Below are 14,553 nucleotides of genomic sequence, written 5' to 3' on the forward strand. Positions count from 1 at the left end.
TGCAGCTCTCCGTTCCTCAACCTGTGTGTGTCTCTGATCATGTCTGCAGTGGATACACACTCTTTCACCCATTAGTCGTGAGAAAACATTAGCTGTAAAATTTTGATTTTATTTTCAGCAGTTTTCAGCTGTCAGATATTTATCCTTCTTAAACTTTTCACAGAACAAAGGAAATAAAGGAAATTGTTCACATAATCTCATCTCGTGACCTGCTAACAGATACACTTAATGGACAACAGTGACCTCACCTGGGGTCAGTGTCAAGGGCTCCACCTCTGAAATGCATTGGTGACTCCATTGACCAGTCACTCTTCATGGACACACAGCTGGGCACTGGTGATCCTGGCCTGTCCAGCTTAATCCTGTGAACAGCACAGACACATTCTTTCCATTAATCTCCTTTCTCCATATCTGGACACTGGTCTGAAGTTCTGTGACCAATTGTGTCCCTTCAGAAAGTCTCGTTCAGTGTTCAAGAGCTTCTCTCCTGCTGCCTACAGTATATGATGTTCAGGACTGGCTGTGCTGGTATTGGGGCTGTTCTCCCACTTCACTTCTCCCACTGAACTGCTCAACTGAAGTCACGTATTGATCATGTAGCTGGTGATGTTGTAGGTATAAGTGATAAATCAGTAGTGTATTGTTACAGCTTTAGGTGGCTGAGAAGTGTCTCTTCGATTTTAGATTACGTTTGTGACACTTGGCAGAGTAAACACTTCTAACTTCAAAGCAGGGAGGATGTTTGCTGAGGTCTGGGGGTCCCTTGAGGAAAAAAAATTGTAAAGTTTACCTTAGTATACATAGGGACCTTGTGGATTAATGATTGTCAAGGAGCAGGACAGACACACTCAATATAAGATCACATTAAGAGCACAGAGAGAAGAAGAAACAAGAAGCAGGCAAGCAGAGAAGAGAGAGGAGACTGCAGGAGTTGGGACTTGAAGCTTGTGCCAGGCAAGAGCCCCTAATTCATGATCATCCAAACCAGATCTGACTGGAGCTACTGTTAGTATTTGAACCATGTTAGAGAGAACATGCTATTCTGTGTTTTTAAACACTTCTTAAACTTTTCACAGAACAAAGGAAACGAGAAAGGAAGAGATGATCCAGTTCACACAATCTCATCTCATGACCTGCTAACAGATACACTCAATGGACAACATTAACCTCACCTGGGGTCAGTGTCAAGGGCTCCACCTCTGAAATGCATTGGTGACTCCATTGACCAGTCACTCTTCATGGACACACAGCTGGGCACTGGTGATCCTGGCCTGTCCAGCTTAATCCTGTGAACAGCACAGACACAGTCTTTCCATTAATCTCCTTTCTCTGTATCTGGGCACTGGTCTGAAGTACTGTGACTAAGTGTGTCTCTACAGAAAGTCTCATTCAGTGTTCAAGTGCTTCTCTCCTGCTGCCTACAGTATATGATGTTTAGGACTGGCTGTGCTGGTATTGGGGCTGTTCTCCCACTTCAACTTCTGCCCTCACAGCCCCTTTCCCTCTTCATTGCCTGATGGAAAGAGCCTACAGAGGGCAGCACACAGTCCCAGTTTGTGAACAGGAGCCTGAACCCCAGGGTGTTTCTGCTGGTTTTCCACATTGGAGCAGCTCAGTGATCCTGGAGTCACTTTTAAACTGGAGAGTCAGAACTGTTCTATTGAAGTCACATATTGATCATATAGCTGGTGATGTTGTAGGTATAAGTGATAAATCAGTAGTGTATTGTTACAGCTTTAGGTGGCTAAGAAGTGTCTCTTCGATTTTAGAATAAGTTTGCTACACTTGACAGAGTAAACACTTCTAACTTCAAAGCAGGGAGGATGTTTGCTGAGGTCTTGGGGGTCATTTGAGGAAAAACAATTGTAAAGTTTACCTTAGTATACAAGGGGAAGTTGTGGATTAATGATTGTCAAGGAGCAGGACAGACACACTCAATATAAGATCACATTAAGAGCACAGAGAGAAGAAGAAATAAGAAACAGGCAAGCAGAGAAGAGAGAGGAGTCCAGAGGAGTTGGGACTTGAAGCCTGTGCAAGGTGAGAGCCCTTACTTCATGATCATCCAAACCAGACCCGACTGGAGCTAAGCATTTGAACTATGTTAGAGAGAGCATGCTATTCTGTGTTTTAGGGAACTTGGGTTTCCTGGGTAAAAGATACCTCAGTTAGAAACGTCTGCCCTGCTTAGGGTGCATTTTTATGGTAGGGACATAGGCTACCATTTATTTTGTGGCATCTGGGTTGCAGAGAGAGAGATTTAACTGCAGGTTGCTTTATATTTAGTTAGAAGGCATCTTATCTCTTATGTGGCCTCTTATGCATTATCTCTATGCATTAAGAGTTTAATGCTTAGTAGCAGTCTGGGGTTGTCTGGGTGAACAGAATGTTAGGCCTCTGAAATGCCTTGTTTATACTGTACACAGAGTGACATGGGTGTTATATGTTTTTGACAATCATTAATCCATGTTAAATTATAAATCTTATAAAAGCAGCAGAAATTCAACACAGCATGTATGTGAAAATGTGAAAATCCATCAGGTGCAAGTAGTGCTCCATATTTACAGCGCTAAACTACAATCACTAGAAGAGCCCATTCAGGCAGTATAGCCAGTTTGCTAGTTGGTAGCTAATTGATCCAAGGCTCTCAGACTGTGTTGTTCTTGAAAGACACCAGGGTATCAGTAACATGGCTTAGTTGTGTGTTTCACTCTTCAGCAACCTTTTGTGTAAAGAAGGTCCTCCTGTCCTCAGCTTGAAATGCTCTTTCCTGTAGTGTCAACTCATGTCTCTCACATTTTGTATCACTGTTCATAGTGATTCAGGTCATTGGGCTGAGTGTGTCATTATCTTTAGGATTTTATAATCTTGAATCGGACTCCCCTTAGCCACTCTTATAAGATTAGAAATGTTCAGTTGTTAGACATTCCTTTGTTCCAGGATTATATCTGGACTAATTGCAGAGATGTAATCTGTTTGTAACCACAGTGACCAAATTCAAACAAATTGTACACAATTTTAAATGAGACCTCACTGGTGCTTTATACAGTTTTAACAGAAGATCCTTCAACAAATTATTTGCTTTGAACTAAATAACCTAACATTCTTTTTTATTGCTTTCCCATATTGTCTAGAATACATTATTTTGTAGTATGCAATGCAGGTATCAAGTGTTTACCTACACCTACCAGTGTCTGTCTACTAATACAAGTCACCCTGTTGACTCTGAACCCACATGACTACAGGACTCTCTAGGCAGGTTCCACTGTGAGGACAAGGGGCTGGACTTTGTAAACAAATAATTACAATATAGTGTGAAGGAAATACCCAGATTAACAATTGTAATTGCAGCTGCCATCCATCATCATCAAGTTGTCTTCAATCTGCTGCCAATGCCACTGACAAGGAATTAAACTCAATAAAACCAGGTTCACATTATTGTGTAAATGGACAGGGTGTCCTAGTGGAATTTCTTTTTCCACACTCTAGTGGTTGATCTGTTGAAGGGTCGGTCTTCATGAACACACAGCAGGGAGTTGGATCTATATATCTCTGCGTCTGTCATATATGATGTCACACAACTTCAAGGGCTAGACATGTTTTGAGGAATCCAGGTCCTTTCTTATTACTTCTGTACTTAATTACAGCTCTCTGTTCCTCAACCTGTGTGTATATCTGATCATGTCTGCAGTGGATACACACTTTTTCAACCATTAGTCAGGAGAAAATACTTGCTGTACATTTCTTTTTAGCAGTTTTCAGCTTCAGGTACAGTATTTATTCTTCATAAACTTCTTAAACTTTTCACAGAACAAAGAAAATAAGAAAGGGAGAGATGATGGACAACAGTGACCTCACCTGGGGTCAGTGTCAAGGGTTCCATCTCCAAACTGTATTGGTGGCTCCATTGACTCGTCACTCATCATAGACACACAGCTGGGCACTGGTGACCCTGATCTCTTCAGCTGGACCCTGTGAACAGCACAGACAAAGTTGAGAAGATCAGGCTATGAAGACCAAGGGTAAAGCCAGTAAAGGGTCTGCAGTTGATATCTACTTATTTGAAAAGATATCCCCATATCTGAAAAAGTGCAGAAGCTGGATCTGCTACAGAAAGTTGTTAGTGACACTGGTGAATTAAAAGAAACACTATCCTCAATAAAACACTAATCAAAGAAAGAGAATAAAACGCTAAGTGACAAAGTCGCTGTACTCACTCATACCACGGAAAAACTGCAAAATGATAACATGCGTCTAGAGGAATCGTTTATGGAATAACAGTGTAGAAGAATTAGAAGAAATATTATTATAATGGAAGCAAAGGGATAAAGCAAAATAGAAAAAAAATAGAAAATGTATTAAAAATCGAAAAAAAATGAAAAAGACATGTACTGTACAAACCGAGGAGTTGGGTAAAACTGTTTATGAAAGATGAGTTGAGGTTAAAAGTAATTTGTTTGAATTTAGTTTGAGAGGGTGAGGGAAAAAAAATTGTTCCACTATGGTAAGAGCCATACTGAAATTTCTGAGAGGGAATACAGGTGGGGTGATGGGGGATGAGGACACACCAGAGGAGATGGAGTTAATTATCACTGTTCTAATTGGTACTGTGATGGATGTTATGGATAGTCTTTTCCTTTCTTATTTAGAATTGAGGTTTTAAGATGGATAATTCTATTAATGCTGTGACTTAAAATGTAAAAGCTGCTAACACAGCCAAATGGTGTAAGATTCTCAAAACACAAGTGGCTTTTCTGCAAGAAACACTTAGAATTTTCAAATGTTTATCATATTTGCTGGGACTGGGTCGATCAGGTCTATTGTTCTAGCAATTCCTCAAGGGGAGGTCACCATACGAATACAAAAACAGCACCATTTGTGTTAGAGAATAAAATCGAGGATCAAAATGGTTGATTTATTTTTTATAAAATTCAAGCTTGTCAATATTTACTATATGGACTTAGATAATCCTGTATTTTTATATAAATAGAAGCCAGACTCATATGTTTTAAAGATACTTCTATACCTTGGATGAGATTTTAACGTGTTTATGAGACATACTATAGATAAAACAGGGAGCAGCCTTTCAAAGCAGCCACTTCAAAAGTTAATTGATACGTTATCAGATATATGGAGAACCCTTCATATTAGTGAGAAGGACTATACTTTTTTCTCTAGCAGACATAATTCCTTTTCTAGATTAGATTATTTTTTGGTTACATATGACATCTTACAGTTTACTAAGGCCACTATTATTCATCCTCTTGTTATTTCAAATTTTGGTTCAGTACAATTAAAATTCAGCATCCCCGATTAGCTCTGTTGGTAGAGCACGGGAGTTATAATCTCAGGGTAGTTGGTTCTGTTAGGTAGAGCTGAACACCACTGAATAAGCAGGACCCTATGTGGCACATGTTTATATTCCGAAAGGCAGACAAATCTGAAAAGTTAAGTCCAAAAAGAGTGAAATCCAACGGTCAAAGAACTTGATCGAAAAAGCCGGGAGAGTTCTTCAGGAGAAATGTATGGAAGGAGCTTGCCGACAGGCAATGAGCTCAGAAGAGAGAGAGAGACTCCATTACCGAGCATGGGAAAGTGGTACATGAGGGTTTAAATAGTGAAGGAGTCAGGTGTGATAGATTAATGAAGTAATGAGGTTCAATTAATGACAGGTGCCATCTGTGGTCGTAACTGGTTCGTGTCCCACATCGGGCGCAGAGTTCTCTAATAACCCATACTGGGCAGCAGCAATATAGGAGAGAGCTGTCGGCAGTATCTGCGTGGAAGAAAGGCCTGGCAAATCTACTTCCCTGTCTTGCCATGAAAACTCTATGGATAGTGACAGTGGGACTGTCCATAGGGTCGCCATGAGTCAATAGTGACTCGATGGCACTCAACTACCACCACAATTAAAATTCTGAATACCAGGTACACAAACATTAAGGGGGAGATGGAAAATTTACTCATTGTTACTGGACGAATATATAAAACAAAACATTTAGAGGAGTATATTAAAGATTTAAGGAGATCAATAGAAAATCTTCAAGCTTCAAGCTTTGAGTCGCCAACTTACTTCTTCAACTGGCTGGCAGAGAAAGTCATTGCCCTGTTTTTTGTCTATCACTTAATAAAAAGGTCAATGTAGAACACGTTATTTATTACAGTGTGTTTATTTTGGGGCTTTACATTTACGTTTATAATGGAGAGTCCCCATTACCCCCAGGGGACAAGGAGGTGAGAAGACATTTTCACACTATTTTCATTTTTTTTTATTTATTAAAATTGCAAACGCGTGTTTAAATGCTTTTTCAGCTATAATAGTGGACTATTTTTATAAATTCAGTTCTGTAAGAAACAAAGTAATTCTCTGATCCGGGTTTGCAGCACAGTACATGACAGTCCATTGCCTATTACCACTATAAGAACATTAATATATATATATATTATTTTCCATAATGTTTGGTATTTAATTTTTCAAAGATATTTATTTATTTGTCAAAAGAAAACTCATAGCAACAGCTGGATCCGAACCACCACCCTCTAGTATACAAGAAATACACCTAACCCATTACACCAACATGCTGCTTAACAACTTAGGCTGTAGCTGAAAGCAAAAAGTTTCCAAGTAATTGTGGAAACTTGAATGAGTGGAAATGTGAATGAGTCAAATTGATGCAGATGCTTACAAAGAAAGTGTACTACTGTGATAATGTGATTTAAAAGAATAAAAATATATAATTAATTTCTTTAGATGTGCGATTCCATATTACAGATGCAGCCATTCAAAGTGCGCGGTACAGACACGTACCGGAGGTAATTGGCTACGGCGTCACGCATTTTGACGCAAGATGACGCGCGGTACCGCGGTACGTGATTGGTTGACCGACAGGGGCACTCGTGGTCCGTTGGTCTGTCGTAGAAAGACTTACAGTAAATGTCTTTACTGTGCCCGTTGTAGATATTGAATTTTACCACTGAAGGGAAATCTTAGTAGCTGAGCATAAAAAGAATAGGAGCATACTGTAAAGCATGTGAAGGCCATAAACAATATTAATTTTGGAACATAAACATACAGTATATGGCTGGTCTTTAAAGAAAAAATACACACCAGTATTCCATTTCTCACTAAACATTTTAAGCATCGAAGTCTTTAACTAAAGAGATACCGGAGTCAACAAGCATATTTTTAGAATTTGATTAAAAGGGAATATAATATGGAATCGCGTATCTAAAGAAATTAATAACGATATAATTATTTTCATGTACCGCAACACAAGAATAGTACACGCTGTACATTGTCTGTTGATAATGTTTCTGTAGTGCTTTTTCAGCACTCTGCACGCGACCTTCCTGGTGGCGCTGTGGGTTAGGTTCCTGACTCCCATGTCACATGGTCTGTGATTGAATCCCACTAGAACCACAACTTTTTTTTAACAAACATTTCTTTGAAAAAATGAAACGTTTCCCTTGGTCAGAGATTAAATAAAACCTCACTCACACCAAACAAATTTATATTTCTAAATATCACAACATGATCGAACCTAAGTCATTTTAATAACAATGAATAGTCACCTATGCGTTACAAAATAAACATTTATATTGATTTGAATCGCGTTTTGATTTAAATCGTAAACGCGTGTTTAAATATATGAGTTTTTTGATTCACAATCTGACAAATGAAAGGTAAATCATTATCTTTGTCTTCTAAGTATCTTAATAAACTTTCAGCATAGCTTTCTCCCCGTTTAGATTTATTTTTCTTGGGATCTTGGGATCAAACGTGGAAAGGTTAGATTGTAATCCTTTTTATTTTTTAAATACATTTTATAAAAGTGTAATCTATGCTAAAAAGTTGTACACCACCTGCTATAAAGATACATTTTGTAATACTTTCGGGTTTGGATAGGACAGACACAAGAACTCAGACTTGCGGAGTTAAAGCAAGTTAAAGCCTTGATTTTATATATCACCTTTAAAAGTGGAAGCTCAAAGCAAAGTAAATACCCAACACTGATTGTACCCATCTGTCATGCTAATAAAGCACCTTGAATTGAATTGAATTTAGGGAGAGAGGGGGGGAGGGCAAGCGAGAGAGCCAGGACAGACAGGCAAATAAGATACACTCCACAAACATTCACAACAGCGACATATCATAAAACATTTGCACATATAGTTAAGTTATTACTTGGTTTTCAAAGTGCAATGAAATACAATATTGTTGTTGTTGCTGTTATTGTTGTTTTTATCCTGTAAAGCATTTTGAGAAGCCACCTTTAAAGGCGATATATAAAAGTGCTGATTCTTATGGAATGTGTTCCGCCGGGGATTCAAAAAATTATTTTTTTTTAATCGCGTATCTAAGGAAATAGCAGTATAACTTTGTTCATGCACAAACAGTGGCATGTTACATTATTAATTTGGGTGTCTCCTCTTGCCAGAAAGCTCTAAATTGCATTTTGAGTGCGGTTTTTGACTTTTTCTAAATTGCAACCCATAAATAAAGCTGATACAGTTTAGACTTATTTTAAACTGTATTACAGCAGCACAATGGACAATGCAACGTAAATTGCAAAATAGCACTTGGAATCTGTCCAAGCCCTACTTTGTCAGGCATTTTCTTTTACTGCAACGGACATAAAAACTCCCTTGCTTTTAACAGAGCGTTTCATAATTTCTAACTACGAAAATTATTTAACTGCGACACTTATCATTCATTCCATTCCATTCCATTATCAGTCTTCCATTTCTCCCTAAACATTTTAAGCATGAACGTTTTATGAAATGGTACCCAAATATGTGATTGCTGTATAGATTGAATTTTAATTTTAAAAAATTATTTAACATGAAAATTAAGATGGAAATCTCGCCCCCTTCTACTTTGAAAATACCTGTGAAACCGGTTTAATTCGTCACAGCCAGCACTCCCGCAGAGAGGGGGGTTGTACTCATTAATGTCTTAGTCGGAACACATCATTACATCTCATTTTGTATTTCTATAAAAAAATCGTTTGCCCAGCCACTATTGTTGCTATTGTTTTTATCCTGTAAAGCGCTTTGAGGAGCACAGCTTTCTCACCACTTAGATTACTTTTTGACACCATCCTTACACAAAGCAGAAACTTCTTGTATTTTCCGGTGACATACAAGTGGAAAGATTACAGATTTTAATCGTCTTTTTTCTGAACCATGGAAAATCTGATCAAGTTTCTCTATAACAATAATAAAAAACTTTATTTTACATATCACCTTTAAAAGTGGCATCTCAAAACAATACAGTAGATGTAAACCACAGATTACAAAGTAAATACCCAGAAAAACGCATACGCGTTTTTAATAAAATGCTTTTATTCATTCAGCAGAGAGAGAGCGTAAAACCTGGGCGTAACAGCTGTTCCTTTTTCTGATCACTTGCTCTCTGGATAAACGTCTCACCTGTCCTGTTCTTTGTTTTCCTAATTTGCTGATTATGCCTTCTGCGATCCACTCCTGCCCTCACACCTAAAGAAGACTATTTTAAATTTCTTTGCGCGGTCCATTGTGCAATTAACCCTTGTATGTGCTGTCCTTAAGGTGATATCACGTAAAGGTGATATGTAAAATAATATTTTTTTATTATTGTTATAGAGAAACATGATCAGATTTTCCCCATTTCAGAAAAAAAGATCAAGATTCATAGAAAAAGTTAAAACATTGTAACTTTTTATGGGGTTTTACCATGCATTTTGAATGGCTGTATCTGTATATCAAATCAAATATGACATATATATGGGATTTAATCTCCCTGTTCTAGAAATGCAACAAGTATGAGATATTTTTTTTATTTAAAAACTGAAAATTCCACAATATAGAAAATCAGAATTTCCCTAAAGATGGCAAACTCTCTAGAATTAAGCTTAGATTACCTAGTCAGAATCTGGTCTCAACCACTGAAAACAAAGACCTACCACAAGACGAATGGGGCAATGGTTCTTTTTTTCTCTAATGTTGACTGTTGAAGGCTCTAATGATTCACTATTAACCAGTTAATTAACTAGAGTAACCCACCAACCCCCTTTGACCATCTATGTTTTTCTGCCTCTTTGCTCACTTGCAGCCAGACAAACACCTCAACTGTTCCAAACGTTGTCTATAAGGCCTGGAATGAAGCAATTAGAATGTGCACTGCCAACCATTTTATGGCCACCACATGCTTGTAATATGTACAATATATCCTTTGTATTGTGCATCTGATATAATATCATAAACCTCACAGATAACATTTTAGAGGGTCAAATCATGTCGAACAAACCTCTGCTTACTTCCTTGTAACACCTCACTTGAACCTCTAATTTGTCTCGAGACTCAGAAAAAAGATCAAGGAACAAGAAAATGTGAAGTTAGTTTGATTGACTTATACATGTAGATTTATTTTTTGATGCTTTCTTTTTTGTTTATCTCATGTAAATCCAGGATGAAGTTATCAAAGAGCACAGTCAGGAAAAGGGCTCTTTGAAAAAAGAAGAAAGTGAATGTCATTCAAGTGGCCCACACAATGTCCTAACTAAAATTATATTGAAAATCTGCTGAAAGGCCTGCAATTTGCTGTTTTTGAACAATGCCCAAGCAACTTGAGAGAGCTTCAGCAATCTGAAAATCAGATTGCAAGGACTTACCCAAGATGACCTGTGGCTGTAATTACTATCAGAAGGGGTTCCAGCAAATACCGAATTCACAGATCAGAATATTTGTGCAATCAGCAGATTACAGTTTTATCTCCTTATTATCCAACATCAACACTGACATTTACTAAAACTTAGAAATCTTCAAAATTCAGGTTCTGAAAAAAAAGTATTTAAAAAATGCACATGCAGTACATGATTTAAAAATAGATAGATAGATAATACTTTATTAATCCCGTAGGGAAATTGATGAAAAATGTCACACTTTCGAACAACATAGGAAGGATTTAATTACTTTTGCAAGACTTGGTTCTGTATTTTAGAATTTGCTTTCTTATAATTCAATTATAAATTGTTTTGAATAGTCTTAGTTTTACTGGTACAAAGATCTGAAGTTTTGAAAAAAACTATATACTGTACATGAAACAATCCTAGAATTGCAGGAAGATGTTCTATAAAATGTGAAATCCATTACATTTTTAATTCACCTTAATATTAAGATGAAGCAATACTTAAAGTTACTAAAACTGTTTACCAAAGCCCAAAAGCAGGCACAGATTACACAATGAAAATGAAAGTGTTGCCATATTAACAATGTCACAAGACTTTGAACAGGCCAACCTCTCTTCAGGCAGATTGTAAAGCCGCAAACTACAATGGTATATTTTTAAAGAGGAATATATTTTACCAAATAAATCACACTTTATCAAACCAAACCAAATAATTCCCATGAATTACTTTACATACCAAACATATCTAAATTAAACCCACGATATAGCATGTCTCTCTGCCCTTCACTTTTCACAAATTTATCAATAGTGACCTGTATATTCAAACACCTTATACATCTTCTAGACAATATCAGGAAACAATTAGTTCTACAATTTCTGCTTATAAGTTAAAAGTGAAAGTGAAACTAAATTCCCAATAAAACACATGTAAAACAAGAGTAAAAGTCTCAGATTTGTTCCAAGTTCTCATAACTAGACATAAACAAGTAACCAATTTAGGTACTATTCTGATGTTTTTGAATAGGTTGTCACCATAAATTGCTAAGTACACATTACAGCAAGTAGAATTTACCAACACTTTTTTAAACACGCTGTTTTAATGAAGATGTTTTGTAGAGAAATAGAATTTGTATGATCTTTCCAATATACATGGAAAAGAGATATGACATGAAATAATAACAAATTCATACAAAGCAAATATTGTGTGTGTTACTTAATGAATCCTGTGTAGTCAAATATTAGACCAATACTGTAAAAGTGAGATTGAATATCAAAATATATTTCTGTGATCAAAGTGAAGTCCTACACTGACAATAACAGATTATTTTTTGTCTGTAAGTGAGAGGTTTATGAGTGGACAAATTGGATCCAGAGGACGTCTTCAGAATGAACGGTGAAACACAAATTAGAAGACTCAAGTGCAAACTGTGAGGTGGTTATGTAAAAGAGAGAAAATCAAGCACTTCTGTGCACAGTTTGTGCAACAGTGGAACAGCTGAATCAGATCTTTGACTTTATTAGCTACTGAAATAAAAACAAATAACCAAATGTGCAAATGGCATCCTCTCTTTTATCACTCTAATTCTAATTTTCTCATTTTTTAAAGAATGAACTCTTACCTTTGTCTGCTCTTCTGCTCTGGTGTATTAAAGTGTTGAAGATAATTACAGTATGCCTGCTCTTCCAAGAGTGACCTTTGAAAGGAAACTGTTTCATCAGCCACTCCCTGTGTACTCTGTACCTGTTTGGAGAAGACAGGCTACAACTTATTTTCACTGTTAAATTGTCAACAGAACTGGAGGCGCCATTATCATCTAGAGCAATAGTGGGCAACTATATGGTTGCAGAGGCCAAAAAACAGTACTGACTGGCAAGATACAATAGAGCTACTGGAGGCCCAAACGGGACTACTCCAGTTCCAAAAAGCAGACAAAGGAGAGAGGTTGTTTCCCCACTGGACTGGCTGATTTTCAGGACAATTTGTGGTATCATTACATGAACTATACTGTGAAAAGTACTCGACCAAATGCGTCCTGTTATGTGTGTAGCCTGATGCCTCATTCTACTGCCTCTCCTGGTAGGAGTCCGCAACCTGTGGAGGGACTTTTCTTGAAATGTATGGGTATAAGTCTTCAATCTGTAGCTAACGCTCGCTAGCTGCAAATCACCTGCTATGAAATGTACACCTTTATTAATATAACGCTGGATGACCTGGACGCAATTAAGCAAGAATTAAGAGGAGTCAGGCTAATGGCGTTGCAAAATAGGTTTGTGCTGAACCTCCAGAATGCAGCCTCTGGAGGGGGGTGTGCTTTGATAGGCGATTCATGCTGTACATATATCCCTGCTAATAATGATGACCATGGGAACCTCACCCTCGCAATACACCAGCTGAAAGAACTTAAGGACAGAGTAAATCAAGAACGGGGCATTAACAATGAGCTCCCCTTCTTTTCATGGTTAAAATCATTATTTGGGTTATGGGGACATAATGGGTTAGGCAAGTGCCTTTCCTCCTGGAAGTAAGGGGTTCAAACCCAGCTGTTGCTATGAGTTTTCTTTTAACAGACATTTCTTTGAAAAACTAAAATAGCAAATATTATGGACACTATATTAACATTTTTAATATTTCTAAATATCACAACATGTTCAAAGCTAAATTATTTCTTAAAAACAATGAATAATTTCAAACTGCTACTGTACTGCCACTACTGTTGTAATTACTGATAATAAATATTATCAACACTATTTTGAATTTGTTGGTATTTCTAAATATCACAAAATATTCAAAGTTCACATCCTTGTGAAACAATCATGACGTTCTCATCCAATCTAAGGTTTGATGTTTTTTTTTATTTTGAAACCATGATTTTGACAAACTCGTTCAGAGTGCCCTTTATTACAAACTTTCTTATACTTAATAGTTTAAGTTGAACAAATGAAGGAAGAAGGGTTATTTTTACAATTGGCACTCCTAGATTATGACTGATTTCATTCCCCTCATTTAACTGAAACAGATAAAGAAATCATGCAGTAGTTACAGTAAGGGAACAAGTAAGTAAGTTTATTCCATGCTGAAAAGAGAAGAGAAAAAACACAACGCTCCAGAAGCCCTCTTCAGCTATTAGCTCATAAGTATAGTACATGTTTATCTGTACCATTTGTTGGGACAGACAACGTACTGCACTATAGCTCTGGTAAAGAGACGGACTATGGCCAAAATCAAGAAGACTCTCTCACACCAAAAAAATGAAGATGAAAAGAAAAGGGAGGTCAACAAGAGACAGTTTGTGAAAACTGGGTGAAAACTTTAGCTGAATCCCCAGATTTAAATCCAATAGAGATGGTATGGCATTCCCAACTGAAACAAGTGTTGTACAGTGATATAGACGTGGGTAACGTCTTCCCCATTAAACAATGTGCTTATCGCACAAATCGTGCTAAACTAAAAATTAGACACAACAAGAGTATTATTGGACAATGTTGTGAGGCTCTGGTGGAATTTCTCTGTAAACTGAAGAGTTATAGAGGAGACACGTTGTGTATCACCTCTTTTGACACTTGTAAAACAGAACATTCCAATGTTAATGCGACACGGAAGATATTATTAATAATGTAGCACTTTCGGGCTCACATGGGTATGCACCCTACACCGCTGGGGGATCAAATGCAGTCCTCCGGCATCACTCAACAAGGAACCAGCCATCTGAGCTAAAGGGAGATTGTAACGAACAGTTCTTTCCGGACCCTATGCGGACGACACAGTCCAACGGAGTGGGGAAACATCGGGGAAACGTCATGCAGGAAAACGGGGCTGAAGACAAGGGGGCGTGTCCAAGGTGCGCTGGTGCACGGGGGAGGTGTGGCCGAGGCGAACAATCCGA

The 14,553-nt window shown here is 37.5% G+C and overlaps 2 protein-coding genes and 1 gene segment (V, D, J or C); all 3 read right to left on the reverse strand.

The window, feature by feature from the left end:
- LOC148646745 (NACHT, LRR and PYD domains-containing protein 3-like) overlaps window positions 1-14,553 on the reverse strand; it is a 2,700,574-nt gene that overhangs the window by 840,358 nt on the left and 1,845,663 nt on the right. The gene's annotated exons all lie outside the window — the stretch shown is intronic.
- Window positions 1-14,553, reverse strand: part of LOC148646755 (Ig kappa chain V region Mem5-like) — a 364,474-nt gene that overhangs the window by 315,085 nt on the left and 34,836 nt on the right.
- The window catches only part of LOC148646760 (NACHT, LRR and PYD domains-containing protein 3-like), a 42,470-nt gene that overhangs the window by 23,511 nt on the left and 4,406 nt on the right, over window positions 1-14,553 (reverse strand). Inside the window, exons 2-4 of the mRNA XM_088609374.1 lie at window positions 3,859-3,972; window positions 1,173-1,286; window positions 249-362 (exon numbers count right to left, since the gene is read on the reverse strand). Coding sequence (XP_088465500.1) covers window positions 249-362; window positions 1,173-1,286; window positions 3,859-3,926 — 296 coding nt within the window. The 5' untranslated portion in view covers window positions 3,927-3,972. The remainder of the gene's footprint in view (window positions 1-248; window positions 363-1,172; window positions 1,287-3,858; window positions 3,973-14,553) is intronic.

This window comes from Lepisosteus platostomus, chromosome 16, assembly GCF_059453375.1.
Source record: "Lepisosteus platostomus isolate fLepPlt1 chromosome 16, fLepPlt1.hap1, whole genome shotgun sequence".
Lineage (NCBI taxonomy): Eukaryota > Metazoa > Chordata > Actinopteri > Semionotiformes > Lepisosteidae > Lepisosteus > Lepisosteus platostomus.